General features: G+C 51.6%; 1 protein-coding gene and 1 pseudogene across 1 annotated transcript; both read left to right on the top strand.

The window, feature by feature from the left end:
- The first annotated feature begins 473 nt into the window (after window positions 1-473).
- LOC124979394 (myomesin-2-like) lies at window positions 474-11,047 on the top strand. The gene is made up of 4 exons (XM_047543835.1): window positions 474-589; window positions 2,065-2,186; window positions 3,811-3,974; window positions 11,021-11,047. The coding sequence occupies exons 1-4, from the start codon at window positions 474-476 to the stop codon at window positions 11,045-11,047; spliced, it is 429 nt and encodes a 142-aa protein (XP_047399791.1).
- Window positions 11,048-11,287: 240 nt separating this feature from the next.
- Window positions 11,288-15,991, top strand: part of LOC124979393 (myomesin-2-like) — a 460,208-nt pseudogene continuing 455,504 nt past the window's right edge.

Below are 15,991 nucleotides of genomic sequence, written 5' to 3'. Positions count from 1 at the left end.
TGAGGCAGCTGGTTCTAGGGGTCTTGGTGACACCATGGGCTGAAGCATCAGTGGCCACAGCCCACTGGAGATTGCAGAAGGTGAGCCAAGCAGAGGGTCTGATCTGATTCTGGGTCCCCTTCAGGATTCCCACTCCACATTCCACTTGTGTAACTTGCATTTGGAAAGCAGGCCTTGCCCAGGCAGGCGAATCTTGCCTGCACCAGATCTTTCTGTATACTTGTGATGGCAGTTCCTTTCCTGGGGGGTCAAGTGGGATGTGGAAAGGGGCGGGGAGCCTTGTAACCCTGGCTCCCTTGCTCCTTGTCCACATCTCATCCATAGCCCTCTTCTGCTTCCAATCCCAGTAGAGAAGCACAGCTCTCTGTTGCTGTTCCCGGCTCTGACCCATCCAACCCTCTGTCTCCCATGCAGTGGTCTCTTGTGCCCCTGGCCAGGTCTTTGTTTCCTGGAACAGGAAAACATCTGTTGTAATGCAGTGGGACAGGTTGAAGCACGAGGAGTTTCTGCAGGGCTACTACGTGGACTACTGTGTGGCAGGGACTAACCTGTGGAAGCCGTGCAACCACAAGTCCATCGAATACAATAGGTGCCCTCACCTGCTGTCGCCGAGCAACATGCTGCCTCACAGGGTAAGGCAGAGCATACAGCCCCAGCTCCCAGAACACTGCAGGCCACGGGGGCCCTGCTGGGCCACACCTTAGACATGGTCTGTTATGGACAGGGGCTGGTAGCTTTGAAGCACTGCCCACTCAGGTGAGCTGGCCACTGCTTTAGTGGATCTCCACTGAGTGATGTCTGTCCATCAAATTGTCCCAGTCTGTGTCCTTTGTTACTGGCCTGTAGGACTTTGCACTAAGTAGGAGGGTTAAGAAGGTAACTGATGTGCAAGTAGCTTTATTTTTCCACACTGATATTTTGAACTTTTCCCCTATTTTTCAACTATCATTTTAATTGTACACATTTAGGGAGTGCAGTGTGGTGACGTGGGCCACATCCACAGTGTAAGATGACAGGTGCACATGCGGTGGTCATATTTCTGGCTCTGCTGTGACTTCTGTGCATGCACACCTCAGGCAGCCCTGCTTTGTTCACACAATGGAGAGTGCTGCCCTCAGCCCCGACTGATGAATGGGAGGCCATGCCTGTCTGTGGTGGGCAGTGCAGGGCAGAAGTTGGCACCTTTACTCCTGGAACTCATCCACTCGGATCATGCCGAGTGCAGGGACCTGAGGTTGGTGGGCATCTGCGTGGGGAGATACGGGCAGACCTGGGGTGGGTAGTAACGATGGGGTGGCAGTTTTCATTATAAATTCTTTTTAAAAGTCCACTTTACAAAGCTGTGAGTAGCACAGGAGGGAGGAAAACAGAGGAGAACAGAGTGGGGTAGCCACAGTCCTCGGCCACAAATGGAGAAAGGCCCAGGGGAGCAGGAGCGTCATTAGTGTTCTCCTACAGGTCAGGCAAGTTGGCATCCACTGCACGAGCTGACTAGCAATTGCCAGGGTTCTCTGAGCACTCACCTAGCACAGGGTGGCCGACTGCCTGCTCGCTTGCCATTCTCCCTCTGAAACTCTCAACACCTCTGGGAGCAGGTCTCATCACACAGGCTCTACAGATGGGAGCACAGAGACTTGCGGGCAGGGTCTGCTTGAGGACGCACCATCTGCCCAGGGTCAAGGCTGTGTCCAGCCTCTCCTGCCTGCAGTGCAGTTGCTTCTCTTTCAGTTCTAGAAGCATGTGGTTCCTGAATGCCAGGAGTTGGATATTATTTTCAAAAAGGCCTTTGATCTGGACAAGACCCAGACAATGCAGAAGTAAAGGCAGAGTCTCAGAATAAGTGGCTTGACTCAAGTGTGGCCTATCCCGTGTGTCTGGATGTCATTTTGCCTTGTGTTGAATCAGTGACCAGAACTGAGTGTCAGGCTGGTTTGGTGCCCAAGCAGGGTGTAGGAAAGTGGATCACATCTTCCTCCGAGGGAGCTTTGTAGGAAGAGCTGAAAACGATCGTGCTGTGGAGCAGCACCTCCACGAGTCACGCCATGACCGGTTTCCTTTCCTCAGGTTCATGGTGCACGGCCTGACCATGGGTGAGCAGTACCTCTTCTGCATCACAGCTGTCAATGCAGTGGGCATGAGGGAGAACTCCCAGGAATCCGAGGTCATCAAGGTCCAGGCGGCCCTCAGTGAGTAACTTGCAGGTGGTCCTCGAGGGTGCCATGAGGTCTCCGTGACCAAGTACTTAGGGATGCCACTTCAGAGTGACTGGAGGAAAGGGGTGGAGGTTGGCCAGTGGGGCACATGTGTTCTGCTGATGCTTCTGGTCAGCTGGCTGCATGTGTGGGAGGCCAGTGTGGGAAGCAAGAGTGTGCCAGTGAAACCCGAGTGGAAATGGAGATGTGCTGCAGCTGGCTGGACTCCCTCACCTGCTCTCACACTAAAGGCAGGTGGGGGCAGTAATTTCTCTTCAAAGTGTGTGGAAACAACCACCAGTGTCCTTGCAGCCATTATTTTATTGATGTTTTTGGTACCAGGGAGTGAACCCAGGAGTGCTTAACCACTGAGCCACATCTCCAGCCCTTTTTACTTTTTATTTTGTGATAGGGTCTTCCGTAGTTGCTTAGGGTCTCGTTAAGTTGCTGAGGCTGACTTTGAACCTGAAATCTTCCTGCCTCAGCCTCCTGATCCTCTGTGATGACAGTTGTGCACCCCTGCAACAGACTTTCAGTTCTATGAGCTGCAGGGACTTCAGCAAATCATTTCGAAAACCTTCATTTTATGTCACTTTGTGACTTTAGTCATGAATAGTGATGTTTAGAAATGTTATGACTTAGATCAGATGAGAGCTCTTGATGGAAACCCAGGAAAAACTGATCTAAAGCACAGCGTTTTGACATTGCTGCTGACTGTAGTTCTTTCCTATCAAACACACGATATTGCTGGACACATATAGTGATATTCAAAACACAAAGGTCACATGTCACACATTTCGAATCAAATATTTTTTTTCACTTCTGAAAGGTTTGGCTTTTTAATTGTTTTTCATCTTCAATTTAATTTACAAACATTTTAAAAAGTTCAGATTTCCCTCCTGGGATTTCCAAGGGATGTCAAGTCTGGTCGTGTGCAGGTGGGCTCCAGGGAAGAAGTCGACCAAGCTTCTGCTTGTGGTCCTGGTTCTAAGCCCAGCTCGCCCAGGAGGGACTTCCAGGCACTCCTGCTGGCCCTCTCACCTCATCCCTGGGGAATGCGAGCCATTGCTCTCATTTAGCAATGGGAATGGCTTATTGCTGGTCACTGTCCCTCAGTGCTGGGTGTTGAGGCTCCAGTTTGCTCAGTCAGGGAAGCTGTCGCATTCTTGCCAACCTCCTAGGATGAGATGCCCCTTTCCCACCACTGGAAATGCATACTCATGAGCACCTGCATAGATTGAGGACTCCACAACTGCAGGAAGTCAAAAGGCACTGGGCTCAATGCTGGTCCTAGGGCCATGCCCAGCATTTGCTCTTCCCAGGTGCACATGGGAAAGCTCCTTCTGAGTTTCCTTAAGGGGCTATGAAGGGAACCTTCTGTGGTCTCTGCTGTCCAGACCAGATTGGAACAGGTTGGTGCCTTGTATCATGCAAACACTGGTAGTTGCACTTGGGAAGAGCAGCAGCATCCAGGAGAGAAATGTCCACTCAGCTTTAAAGGACCAGTGCTCAAAGGCAGGAGGGGGAGCTGGAGCTGCATAGGCCCATCCTTGCCCCATGCCCACAGATGAGGGTGTGGAGCCCAGGCTGGTCACTTGTACACTATGCTTTCCTGCAGCCATCCTGTCCCATCCATATGGGATCATACTTCTGAACTGTGATGGCCACACCATGACCCTGGACTGGAATGTGCCCAAGTTCAGCGGTGGTTCAGCCATCTTGGGTTATTTCATGGACAAGCACAAAGCTCACCACAAGAACTGGCAGCAGAGGATCTTAACGGTGAGTTTTCCCTTTTCTTCTGTTTTGTCCTGGGTGACGTTAGCACTGGGGGCAGGTTCCTTCATTCACTGTTCCAGAGCTCGACAACCTCTGGTAGTTTGATTAGGAAAGAGAAGTGCATATAAAGGTTCTGAGTGTCATGAGTCCATGGAGTTTGGAATCTGGAAAGAGCTTAGGCAACATTTATTTACTTATGTATTTTTGAGAAGCAGTGAGGGAGCAGCAGCTGTAATTGAGTGGATCTGCAACCAGTGGATGACTAGCCCCTGGGAGGCAGGTGCATTCTCAGGTGCTCAACATTGGTGCAGAGCCCAGTGCCTGGGACAGGTGGTGCTGAGCAGAGCTTACACAAGAATGTGCTACACACACCCTTTCCCAAGAAGTCCCATGTCCAGACCCCTGCCACAGTGCACAGTGCACGCCAGGGTGCAGAGTGAGGGAGTGTCACAGCCAAATGCACAGGCAGCCCCTGGCAGCCTCTGAGCTTTGGATTCCCCCTTCTGAGCCTGTGGCTCCTCTTGGGTCATGGGCAAGTGACTGGAGCCGTCCTTATCTCCTTGGAATGACCCATCTAACAGGGGTCACATATGCTGGGAGATGAGGATTTGGGGGCAAAGTCTACCCTCTCTCTTACAGAAAATTCTTCTGTGAGATGTTTTGCCTTTATGGTAGCATGTCATACGTGCGTGTTATGATATGTGTGGCTAAAACCAAGGCTTGATGTGACCCTGCTTATAATTGCTGTGTTCAGCCACAGCCTCTAGAAAACACCCTCTTCTTTTCTGGGTGCACATAGCCTAAATGAGGATGGGTCTTCTTTTCAGGATACTGAGCAGCTTAACTGCCACGTCTGTTTCCCAGAGAGCACATGGTGAATGTCTCTGGTGTTGTACCACCTGCTGGGTGGAGGCTCAGGTCCTGGCTGAGGCCTCCCTGGGTCTCGCCATGGCTGGAAGAGTCCTGCAGGCCCCATGTGGACTTGGACCCATAGTGCCCTAGGAACTGCCAGTCCTTTGCTTTGCAGTTCAGGCATGGGGGCCAGGTGGCGGGGCTGCCCCATGGCACTCAGCCAGGCATGAGATGGGCTTCCTGCTGGTTCTGCAGCTCCATTCCACCAGTGCCAGGACTAGGGCTGGGGTCTGCAGGGACCACGGGGTTCAGGAGCCCCTTACCTCTGCTCACATGCATGTTCTCTTTGTGGGAACTCTCTCAAGCTGTTTCCTTGCCGCCCAAGTGTATGTCCTGTCATCCCTGTGGGAGTGTCAGGGGACGAATGGGTTTGACCTGTGACTGCCACTTGCTGGATGGTAGACAGCCTTCTTTAGGTGATTTAGTCTAAGTTGGACCCCTTCCACTCAGGCTTCATTTGACAAACCCCATAACTGCTCCTTTCCCTGAGGAGTGGATGCATCTTTATTTCCCATAGTATCTGATGCAAAATCTACACAGGTGGAGGGCTTGGTGGAAGGCTCAGTATATGATTTCAAAATCGCTGCTGTCAAGCTGGCGGGATCTGACAGCCAACTCTTCAGGTGTGAGGTGTGGACACTTCCAGAACCTGGTGAGACATGTCCCTGATCATGCCACCCAGATCTGGGCTGGCCAGAGGGGCTTTCCAGAATGGCATGTGGTTGGTGAGTCTGGTGGATACCCACATCTCCCAGTGAGCAGATGCAGGGAAGATACCTATACCTGCAGTGCCATGCCTTGGGTGGGCTTGTGGCTGATGGCGTTGCAGTCCAGGAAGAGTGCTCAGGAGCAAGCAGGGCACAGAGGGAGGAAGAACCCAGGGGGAGGGATGGCATGGTTGACGCAGGCCACTGAAGGGGGTCGGCATTCCTGCATCCATGTGACCAGGGTGTGGCTCCAGCCATCTGCTCCCTGGAAGCAGAGAGGAGCCCAGGCAGAAGAAAGGGGCAGGCATGGGGGAGATTGCCAGGCCCCCTGGAGTAGAGGCAGAGCAGGCATCTCACTTCCTTCCCCTTCCTCTCTCTCTCTCACTTCCTTCCTTCTTCCTTCTGTTTTCCCTTCTTGTTCTAATGAAGCTATTAGACCTTGAGGGAAGTCCACAGAAGATCCTGTTCTTTCCAGGGCCTTTGTGGGGGCTGTGCTCCTTGTAGATGGGCTTAGTGGCATGCACAGGACCCAGTGTGAACTAATTAAGATGGAGCCGCTGGGCAGATTCCCCTTTCTGTCTACAGTTCATCTGAAGCTGGAAATGAGCAACTGACAGCTTTAGACTTACCTGGTGTGGTAGGGAGCAGAGTGGGGGCTGTGTGCTAACCAGCCAGAAGTTTCCATACCAGTGCCTGCAGCACACACCTTCCCATTTCTGCACCTCCCCTCTCTGATGCCACTTGCTGACTGGGAGAGCAATGTGGGTCTGTGATTACACACACCCATTACCACCCTGAGGCCAAGGGGTGCTGCAGGACAGAGCTGGGCTCTCCCTAGCCCCAGCGTCAGGACAGATCTTCCAGGAAGCATGAGGCCTGAAGTTGATGATGAGGACATGGTAATGTCCTGGGGCCTCTGCCTGAGAAGGTCCCTGGACTCAGGTCAGGGTGTGCTGAGCTCACTGAGCACAGGTTCAATTTGCCTTTGCAGGTCCTGCCTATGACCTGATATTTTGTGAGATCTGGAACACATCAGTGGTCATGCTGTGGAAGGCCCCAGTATGTGCGGGCACCAGTCCTATGTCTGGGTACTTTGTGGATTTTAAGGAAGAAGATTCTGGAGAATGGAAGACAGTGAATGAGTTGGCAACTCCAACTCATTATTTGAAGGTGATTCATTCATTCATTGTTTTCTTTTACCTGAAAGTGCTTTACTTCATGCTCACTTGGGAACTTGTTGGATTGGCTTGTGCGTGACCCTCCTAGAGTGTGCAAAGAGGGACATTCTCTTCTGCAGTCTGCAGAACCAGTGCAGGAGCATCTAGCAGAGGTGGGAAGTGCCTGGGAGGTGGCTGGTGGGTACCGTGTGACCCTCCCTGGCTATGCTGCAGTCTCACTGGGCTCAGAACCGCTCATAGTCAAGTGTTGACATCCTGTGTCCAGGAGCCCTTGGCAGGTGATGATCCGTATGCTACATCCTGCCCCTTCTATGGCATGGCAAGGCAGCTCCTGCTGTATCAGCCTGAGGTAAACCTGATGCAAACCTAAGTAGTGTCTGAAATTAAAACATGCACACTTATGTAAAACACACACACACACACACACACACACACACACACACACACTGTGCGCAAGGGTTGCCAGCTTCCCTTGTCCATGGTCAACAGAACACTGTGGTGAGGTGCCAGAGGACAGTGGGAGAGTTCATCAGCCCCAGAGCTTTTACAGACTTACCCTGGGTCATGGTGCAGGTGCCAGGGAACCCAGCACAAGAGGACGGTGCACTTATATCTGAAACAGACAAGTGCAGCGGGCCATCAGGAGGGAAGTCAGTGACTGCCCAACTTTCTGGTCAGCAGCTGGATTGCCCCTCTGCTTCCTGGGGATGAGAGTGCACGCTGGGATGAGATGGACACTGTATACTTCTATTTAATCCCCTCACGGAACATGACATTTTCCATCTTGAGACCAGGCCATGATTTATGATGCAGCTATCATTTGGGAGAGGCAGTCCCATGTGCCTAAACATAGCACCTCCTCAGGCCATAAATGGGAGGAAGGACAGGGCTCCAGAGTAAAAACTGGGCTCTGCTGACCAGGCCAGAGCCTAGGGAGCTTGGTGACTGGGTGGCTAGACTTCTGTCCTCTGCCACTCGTGCAGTCACGTAAGTGTCTTGTCTTCTCACCTTTTCTGGGATGTGGCTTTGGGGGAAGAACCAGGCCAAGGGTGGACCCTGTCCTGGGTGAGGTCTCCCAGGCCAGCCTATCAGAGACTCACTTCACCCCAGGGAAGCAGAACACGCAGCCCATTTGGGTCTGTGTTTTTGGCAAGTCTTTGTGCTCAACTAACATCGTCTCCACTCCCCAGTGCTGGCCCATGTTGCCACACTGTTCTCACACACTCAGAGAAACGGGGTCTCCCTGCATTCTGCAGTATTGAATGGATATCCCTCATTGATCAATGCCTTGGCTGTCACGAGGGTCTCAGGAATGAAAGGGAGGAGAGGGCAGATTGCAGAAGGTGTGAGACAAGGGGAAGTGACCTTGGAAGAGGGGAGAGGAGGGTCTGTTGGTTTAGACCCGGGATCAGCAGCTTCCGAGGGACTCGTGAGGCTGGCTGCAGATGATGACTTTTTCTGGGTCATCTTGCTGCCAGCTCAGCCTCCTGTGGAGCTGTGTGTTCTGCAGGACGCTGGTAGCTATGCTTCCAGGAAAGGAGGGGGCTGGCGCTGCATTCGCAGGCACCTGATGTTCCCTATCTCCGTGATTCACATTCCTTTCTTACTGAGTAGAAGGAAGATGGGAGCCCAGAGCACGTGGAGTACAGATGCTTCAAAGGTGGTCTTGATAAACAGGGTCTTCAGATAAAAACTCTCGGGAGCCCAGGGCTGAGTCACTGGTTGCTGCCAACTCCCTGCACCAACTGGCTTCTTCCTTCCTCTGGAGGGACCTTCAGTTCATGTGCTCCCAGACTTTGACCTCTTTGGCTGCATGAGTGGCAGACTGAGCAAAGACTGGTAGATGCCAGGTGCCCTGCAGGGGTGTTGGAACATCCCTCTCAGCAGGTTGGCAGTGGATTTGTGTGTAATGCACATGCTGTTCTTGATCAGAACTAGAGGGGTATGCAAGTGGAAGTAGGGCATTTTGACAACTGCTGATTTAATTCTCACAAGTGTGACAACACAGTGGCTCCCTGGTTGCTGGAGAGCCTACTGGTGCAGGAGGCAGCGTGGAATCATTTTCCCTGATTCTGCCATATTCCAGCATTAGGATGAGATTAGTCATGCTTCCCAGGAGGCAGGAGGACTCTGTAGCTCCAAGGCTGGACTCCTTGAGCTCATGTCCTACTCTGGCATTCTCATGGAAGTGGACTGGATAATTTAGCTGCCAGAGATTAGTTGTCAAGACATATTTGATCACTTATGTTCTTAAGGACGTTTGTGCTCAGTTGTAATTTTTGATAACCACTTTGGAAAAATCCCTGGTGAAGAGCACTGCCTTGCGACCCCAGGGCTTAGTCCCTGAGGCCACTCTGTGTGCCAACCCTTCCCTTTCTCCCCACTGAGTTGCATTCATTCTGTGTGTCTGGTCTTCCACATCTTTAGCTGTATAATCAATACTTTCTTTCATCAAATGGAAGTAAAAGGCTTTGAAATTGAAATGTCTCCGCAGATTGAAATGGTGCCTGGTTGCATGACAGAGGAGTTCCCAGTGCTTTCCCAGGAAGGGCCTAGGACCAGGCACACCACAGACCTGTTGTCCCAGGCTTGGGTTTCATGGTGGTGTCAAAATCCCCAAGTGTGTGGGGAGTCTTGGGTATGGACCCAGAGTTAGACTGAGTCAGATAGTGGCTGGGAGTGGTCAGAAGACTGGCTGGTCCCTGGGCTCTACAGTGACTCTCCAGAGACCTGGGTGAGTTGTGTTCATCTGGGGCAGCATTCCCGCCCATGTTATTTATCATGGCCAAGGAAGCATGCACTGTTGGTGGGTTAGGAATCTTGTTGCCAACTAGTGCAGCCCTCTGGCTTTACAGAAAAGGAGTGGAGGCCCCAGAGTGAGAGAGGGTTCAGGTCTCAGGTCACTGGGGATCTCAGTCTCTCAACAGTCCTGCTCCATGGGTTCCATCAGAACCTGCCATTTGAGGAAAGGCTCCTCCTGTCTTTGAGGTGCACGTGTGTGACACTGAGAGAGTTCTTACAAAGAAAGGCTGCTTTCTCTGTAGGGTGGAGGGTACTGAGGGGCTCCTTCACAGCCTGGCTTTGGGCGCGTTCTTTTGAGGACCCTTTGCTTTACATATGCCTGCCCAGGTTGCAGTCATAGAGCCAGTGCTGAGCTTGAAGAAAGACACTTCCAGGTCTCAGCATGCATGTCCCTGGGGAGGGGAGGGAGTCCAGCCTGATCAGGGAAGTTCTGAGGTAGGAGGTGGGCAGAGGAGTGAACATCTGCAGCACAAAAGTGCTCAGGCCTGTATGTGGGCTTGACATCTGACGTCCTGTCTGGCTGGGGAGAAGTCTGAGGAGGCAGTGGAGTCCAGGGCAGCCTGGCACAGAGGTCAGTGCATGGCTCAGGGTTGCCACAGAGCCGGAAGCCCTGAGAGATCCCCCTTCACATAAAGTGGTTCCAGGACTCAAGCTTGGCCAGCATGTGGCAAGTGTTCCCAGTGACTGGGGTGAACATGGTGCAGGGAGGTGAGAGCACCTTGGTAGCCACTGATTTTGATGTCCTGTTGTGGAGAAGAATGGGGGAAGAAATACAGCAAAGTGTGTGTTACCATTTTCAGGGTCTTGGGGACACCTGCAGTGAGTCTGTGACTCACTTGGAGGGAAGTTTGTGGCACTTGACCCCAGCTAGACCTTGCCAGTTACTACCAAGTATCTGCTTCCCACTCACTTCCTGACACAAGACTTCTATGTGTCAGGTTGAATCAGCAGGTCAAGTACTGATTGTGCATGAGCCTTGACAGGTGTTCCAAACAGTTATAGGATAGCTAGTCCTCTGGCTCTAAAGATGTGCACCATTTCACCTCCACAGAGCAGGGTGTAAGCCGGTGGCACACTCCTGGTTGGGACAGCACCTTCTCTCCTATTATGTGAGGCACATTTAGGCAAACACACTTGAAGCTTAAACAAGCAAAAATGAAGCATAAGTATGTTGAGAAGCAACCACCCTCTGGGGCAGGTGCGAGGTATCTGTGGGAGAGGATCCACCCTGCCTGGGAGTGGGGCCATCAGAGAAGAACTCTCAGAGCAGACATAGCTGCAGTGGTGAGTCCCCCTGACATGGCCTGCCATCAATGTCAGCACACATGATGAGCTCCAAGGACACCAAAAGCAACTGTAGACAGAACTCTCCTTGGAGGTCCCTGGTTCAGCTCCTTGGAGGACCTGCAGAGAGGCCTTGATGTTTCCAAATACCTGCTCCTGCCTGCAGAATCCAGGCAAAGCAGCAGCCAAGTGATAGAGAGGTCAGTGATGCTGCTGCTCGTCACTCCATGCCAACACCGTGCCACGCAGCACTTGGTCTAGCAGTGTCCACTGGGGGCTGGGAGGCACCAGGACACTCCTGCCTCTTGCAGCCTGCCCTGTGTGGACACCGCCACCTCCCCACAGAGGCCTCCTGCACTGCTCTGTCCAGCCTTTGTGTGGTGCCCTTCCTTCCCAGCCCTGTGTGCAGCTCTGCAGCCCATTCCTCACACCCATGTGGCTTCATGTGCCCCTGCTGCTGGGCCTCTTGGCTGCCCTTTCCCACTTTCTGGGGGGTACTTCTGCTTCCCTGCCTCTGGCTCTTATGGCACTTTTCTTTTGTATTCCAAGGATGTGTTGATTTCTCTGAGCTGTTTTAGTTATTTTTATCCTCAGCACGCATGTTGCTCTTGACATTGCCCTGAACACACTGGGCATTCTATAAATATTGAGTTCATGATCAGATGAGGCAGACAGCCAATCCTCCAGTGTCTTGGTGGAAAGTGAGAGAGGAGTTGGGCCCAGGGAGTTAGCAGGCTTCCCGACTCCTTGCCCCATGACTTGCACCTGTGCACCCACCTTCTGTCCCCATGGGCTTGCCCCTTAGAGTCCATGTTCCCTTGGCATGGTGCACAACATGAGCACAGAAGAGGTGGGTTGACTGTGTTCTTCTCCCCAGGAGCAAACACAGTGTCACGGCTGGCACTGCCCTTCCACCAGAAGAGACACAGGCACTTTGACCAGTCCTACCATAACATCCAAACCAGGCACCTGCTGGATGATTATGTGTCCAAAAGGTGAGTCAGCAGCCACTGGACGTGCCTGACTCTGACCACAGGGCCCCATGTGGCAGAGCAGGAATCCTTTCTCCCATACCTCAGTGATGTCTACTTTTTGGGAGATCAGGAATGGCAGTGTCCCCTGATGCACGGCCCATCCAGAGGCTGAGTCGCTGCATGGCTGCACAGGGTGGAGCTCTGCATGGTGTCCTGCAGATTCTATGGCCTTGGTGCCAAGCCCCTAGTGGAGACCTTGACCCAGTGACTTCTTGGTACAAGCTCATTGATTTTACTCTTCCTCTGTGTCTTCCAGAAGTAGGCTCTAAAAAATCACCCAAATAAAGAGCAGAGAGACTGAAAGCAATGGCAAGAATGTTGGCAGGGTGGAAGCTCCTGCAGAGAAAGATAAAAGGAATCAACGTCATTGATTTTGCTATATCAGTAGCGGCCCTGCCACATGGGACTACTTCCTGCAGACGCAGCTGCTTCCAGCCATGTCTTCCCTGCATCTCTGGAAGACATCTCTGGGCCATGGCACATACCTGTCGCATGATGCTTGAGTGGCAGTATCTCTGCAATTTGAATGGGCTGGTCATTAGGGAGAGACCTCTGGCCTGGAGCCTAGCTGTGGGTCTTGCCACATGTCACCAACACCCTATATTTAAATCACTGTGGCATTCCTATTTTGTTGCCATCCCCTGTAACAAAAGAAGCCAAACATTTGCACCCCTCCTCATAGCCTCAGGGAGATTCAGACCCTTGAGGTCTGTATAATCAGGACTTTGATCCAGGAGGAACCCCTGGAGGCAGTGTCTAGCATGGAGGGAATGGCCCCAGACTCAGAGGGGCTCAGGCGAGTGTGTGAGGGTGTGTGGGGGTGGCAGTTATGGTCCTGTACTCAGGGAGAATGGGAACCTGAGTGGGGTGGGGCGCAGAGGGAGAGAGGATGTGACACAGATGCAGGTTAAGGATTGTGCATGTGTGCAAATGCTTATGTGTAGGAATGTGTGTGTGCATGTGGGTGAGCACCAGGTGTGCACATGTGTGTGAGTATGTGCATGGACATGTGCGTGTGCCTGTGAGGATGCATGTTTGGGAGCATATATATATATGCATGTGTGCTGCGTGGGCATGTGTGTACATGTGCATAAGTTCACATCTAAGTGTGCATGCGCATGTCTATGAACACACATGTGTGCAAATATGTGTGGGCGTGTGCTCTGTGCACGTATTGCCAAGATGGTTGTGTGTATAAAGCAAGTGATGTCTGCTAGGATGCTTGTCATTGATTTTCTGGGACATCTAATTGTTACTAATGTCTGTCCAGGAGAGCATTCTCCGGGTCATCTGCCCAGAGGTCTCTTATGCAGCAGTTATCTGCACAGAGAACTTCTAGCCAGACCTTGAGGGGTGACAACCTGCTGGCTCTGTGTGAAGCAGCTGAGTGTGTTGGAGGAGGAGCATGAGAATGAAAGAAAGTAACTGCCCAGCAGCCCCCCAGTTGCTCAGCAGCAGACTCAGTGGCTTGTAGGCTGGGAGAGACCAGGGCAGGATGGCAGAGAGGGTTCAGCTGCAGTTTGGCCTGGGAGGGGCATGGACCCTGCCCTTTCTCTGCACGTACTGAGCCTTCACTGTGTGAACCCTGTGAATCCCAGAAGGGACGTTTGGAGTGAGTCTCATGCTCTGCCACCTGGGGGCTGCAGCTCAGGTACTTGGGGCTGGGGGTCCCTGGCTCCCGACCTCCTCAGGAGTTTTCTGCACACTCGAGAGCATCCAAGCCAACCCCCGGAGATGGAGTTTGGATTTCCACTTATAGCCTCTTTGGCTATTAAGGAACAGTGGCAGAGGGCTGTTGATCCCAGCAAGGTCATCTTCCAAAGCGGGAACCAGGGCTGAAGCAGTTGTCCCAGTGGAAACTGAAGGGCCATGAGGGGCTCCATAAATCGTCATACTTTGCATTCAGTGGAGGTGGCTCAGAGGGCAAAGTGTCATTGGAGAGAGAGTAGCAATGTCAGTTTAAAATTATTCCCAGGTGGTGGGAAAACAGCTGGTGGTATCGCTTTGTTTATTTTAAAGAACAAAATGAACAGATTGATACTTTATATTTCTCTCCAGCTCTCCTACTGTTTCTAAAAAATTTTCTCTACATCTGTAGACAATGGGCTAAACCTGAAGGAATAATGAGACTTGGGATAATGTGGCTCTTTTTTAAATACTTTTATTTGTGGATGGACACACTTTTATTTTAATCATTTGTAAGTGGTGCTGAGGCTCAAACCTGTTGCCTCACACATGCTAGGCAAGTGGTGTGCCACTGAGCTACAAATGTGCCTCTTATTGAGAATTGTTTTATAATGGAGTAACCTATTTAATCTAACCAATGTATAGCTTATAAGACTAACTCTGAATTACCTTTCAAGTGCCTTCAGCAAATTTTGCCACATAAATTGATTTTATTGCTAAATGAAAATTTCTTTTGCTAAAGAATCACTTCAAAATGTAGACACTAAAACAATCTGCCTTTTTAAGTATTTAAAACTTAAAATTCGTCGGGTTGTTTTTAAAAGGTTTCTTCTCTCTGTATTTAAGTTCTGGGAACTGGACAGAGAAGATTCGAGCTGTAGCATGTTATTTTTATCAGTTGTACATCAGTGTGTCTTGAATATAGTGCATGAGTTCCTGTCCCTCAGTGTCCCCACTGGTAGGCAGGGGAGAGTAAAGGTCTTTAATGCAAAGAAACTGGGAGCTGGTTACAGTGATTCCACAGTTTTAGCAAAAATGGCTTTTGTGATGGTCCTAGCTGTTGCACATCTTCCTGAATCACTGGGGCTTGGTAGTTGGTCTGGCTGAAGACCAGATATGAGTTGCTGGTGGCTGATGGCTTTCCCAGCTGTGGCTTAACACAGTAAATGCCATTGGTGAGCATGTGGCCATGGATACTGAACATGTGGACATGGTGGAGCTGGCCAGTGTTGACCCCCACCCTGCTGTGGAACTGGATCCTTCCTGGCCTTACAGCCTGCCACTCTCAGAGGCACCTGGAGAGTGGTCCTCCCTCCGTGGAGATAAGTGCCGGTTGGAGTTTGATGAGCTTCCAGGACCTGTGAGTTTCCCTGGGTGGGAGGCTGCTGTGCTCCCTTGTGAGGAGGCTGAGAGGTGAAGTACATTGTGCCCTGTGTTCATGCTTCACCTTGCACACCAGCCCCAAGCGTTATCACATCACCGAGTTCCTTACGTACATGCAAGTAATAGTCCACCAACCTGAACAAAGGTGAATCAGGGCACCTTGACTGGGTGGTGACATACACCTGTGATCCCAACTGAGACAGGAAGATCATAATTTTGAGGCCAGCCTCAGAGACGTAGCAAAATGCTGTCATAAAAATTAGAAAAGGATTGGGGAAGTAGCCCAGTGGTAGGGTACCGGCCTGGTGGGTGTGAGTCCCTGGGTTTTCCCAAATACAACCAAACCAAACCAGATGTTGAAGGGGCATTGTGCACTGTGGAGCTCAGTGGTCCTGGAGGATGCAGTGGATCAGAAGTGCCCTCTGACACCCTCAATTCCATGCTAATGAAGGATAGCTGCCCTGAGTTCTGGCTGTCCTGGGGCTCACCCTCTAGAGTGAACACACAGGCAACCTCCTACTAATTCTTCCCACAGCCCAGAATCCTCCTCAACTGGTGGCAAAGGGATAGAGACATTTCTCTACATGCTGATCATGGGCAGAGGGGAGGATGCTCCAGATCAATGTTCATTCTGAACCATAGAGTGTCAGGGTGGTGCCCTCCATGAAGAACAAACCTGGGCTCTGTGTTTTAGGTTTCAAGAGTGGGTGGCAAGGGTTCACCCGCATCCGGCCCCAGCTGCTTTGACTGTGGGAGGCAGACACAAGACCTTCTGCTCTGTCACTGTCATTAGGGGCTCACTACACCTGGGAAGCATGTGCTCCCTGCTCTACAGACACACACTTCTAGAGTTGGCACCAGGGAGGGAGGAAGCAGGAGCATCTTCTTGTCTGGTGGGGACTCGGTCAAATGTGAAGCAAGTGCCACCAGCCTTCCCCTGTGAATGCTTAGGAGCACGGACATGCTCTGCAGGGAGAGTGAGGGCAGGGAAGGAACAGGGCAGCCATGCGTCCAGGCGATGCCACAGGGGCTGA

This window comes from Sciurus carolinensis, chromosome 3, assembly GCF_902686445.1.
Source record: "Sciurus carolinensis chromosome 3, mSciCar1.2, whole genome shotgun sequence".
Taxonomy (NCBI): domain Eukaryota; kingdom Metazoa; phylum Chordata; class Mammalia; order Rodentia; family Sciuridae; genus Sciurus; species Sciurus carolinensis.
This window is presented reverse-complemented; position numbering and strand designations above follow the sequence as displayed.

Bases quoted from the DNA above. Each gene is read 5' to 3' on its own strand.
- LOC124979394 (XM_047543835.1), top strand. From the start codon at position 474: ATGCAGTGGGACAGGTTGAAGCACGAGGAGTTTCTGCAGGGCTACTAC. The intron at 590-2,064 runs GTGCCCTCACCT...TCCTTTCCTCAG, and splicing joins AAGTCCATCGAATACAATAG to GTTCATGGTGCACGGCCTGA. The intron at 3,975-11,020 runs GTGAGTTTTCCC...TCCTGCCTGCAG, and splicing joins GGCAGCAGAGGATCTTAACG to AATCCAGGCAAAGCAGCAGC.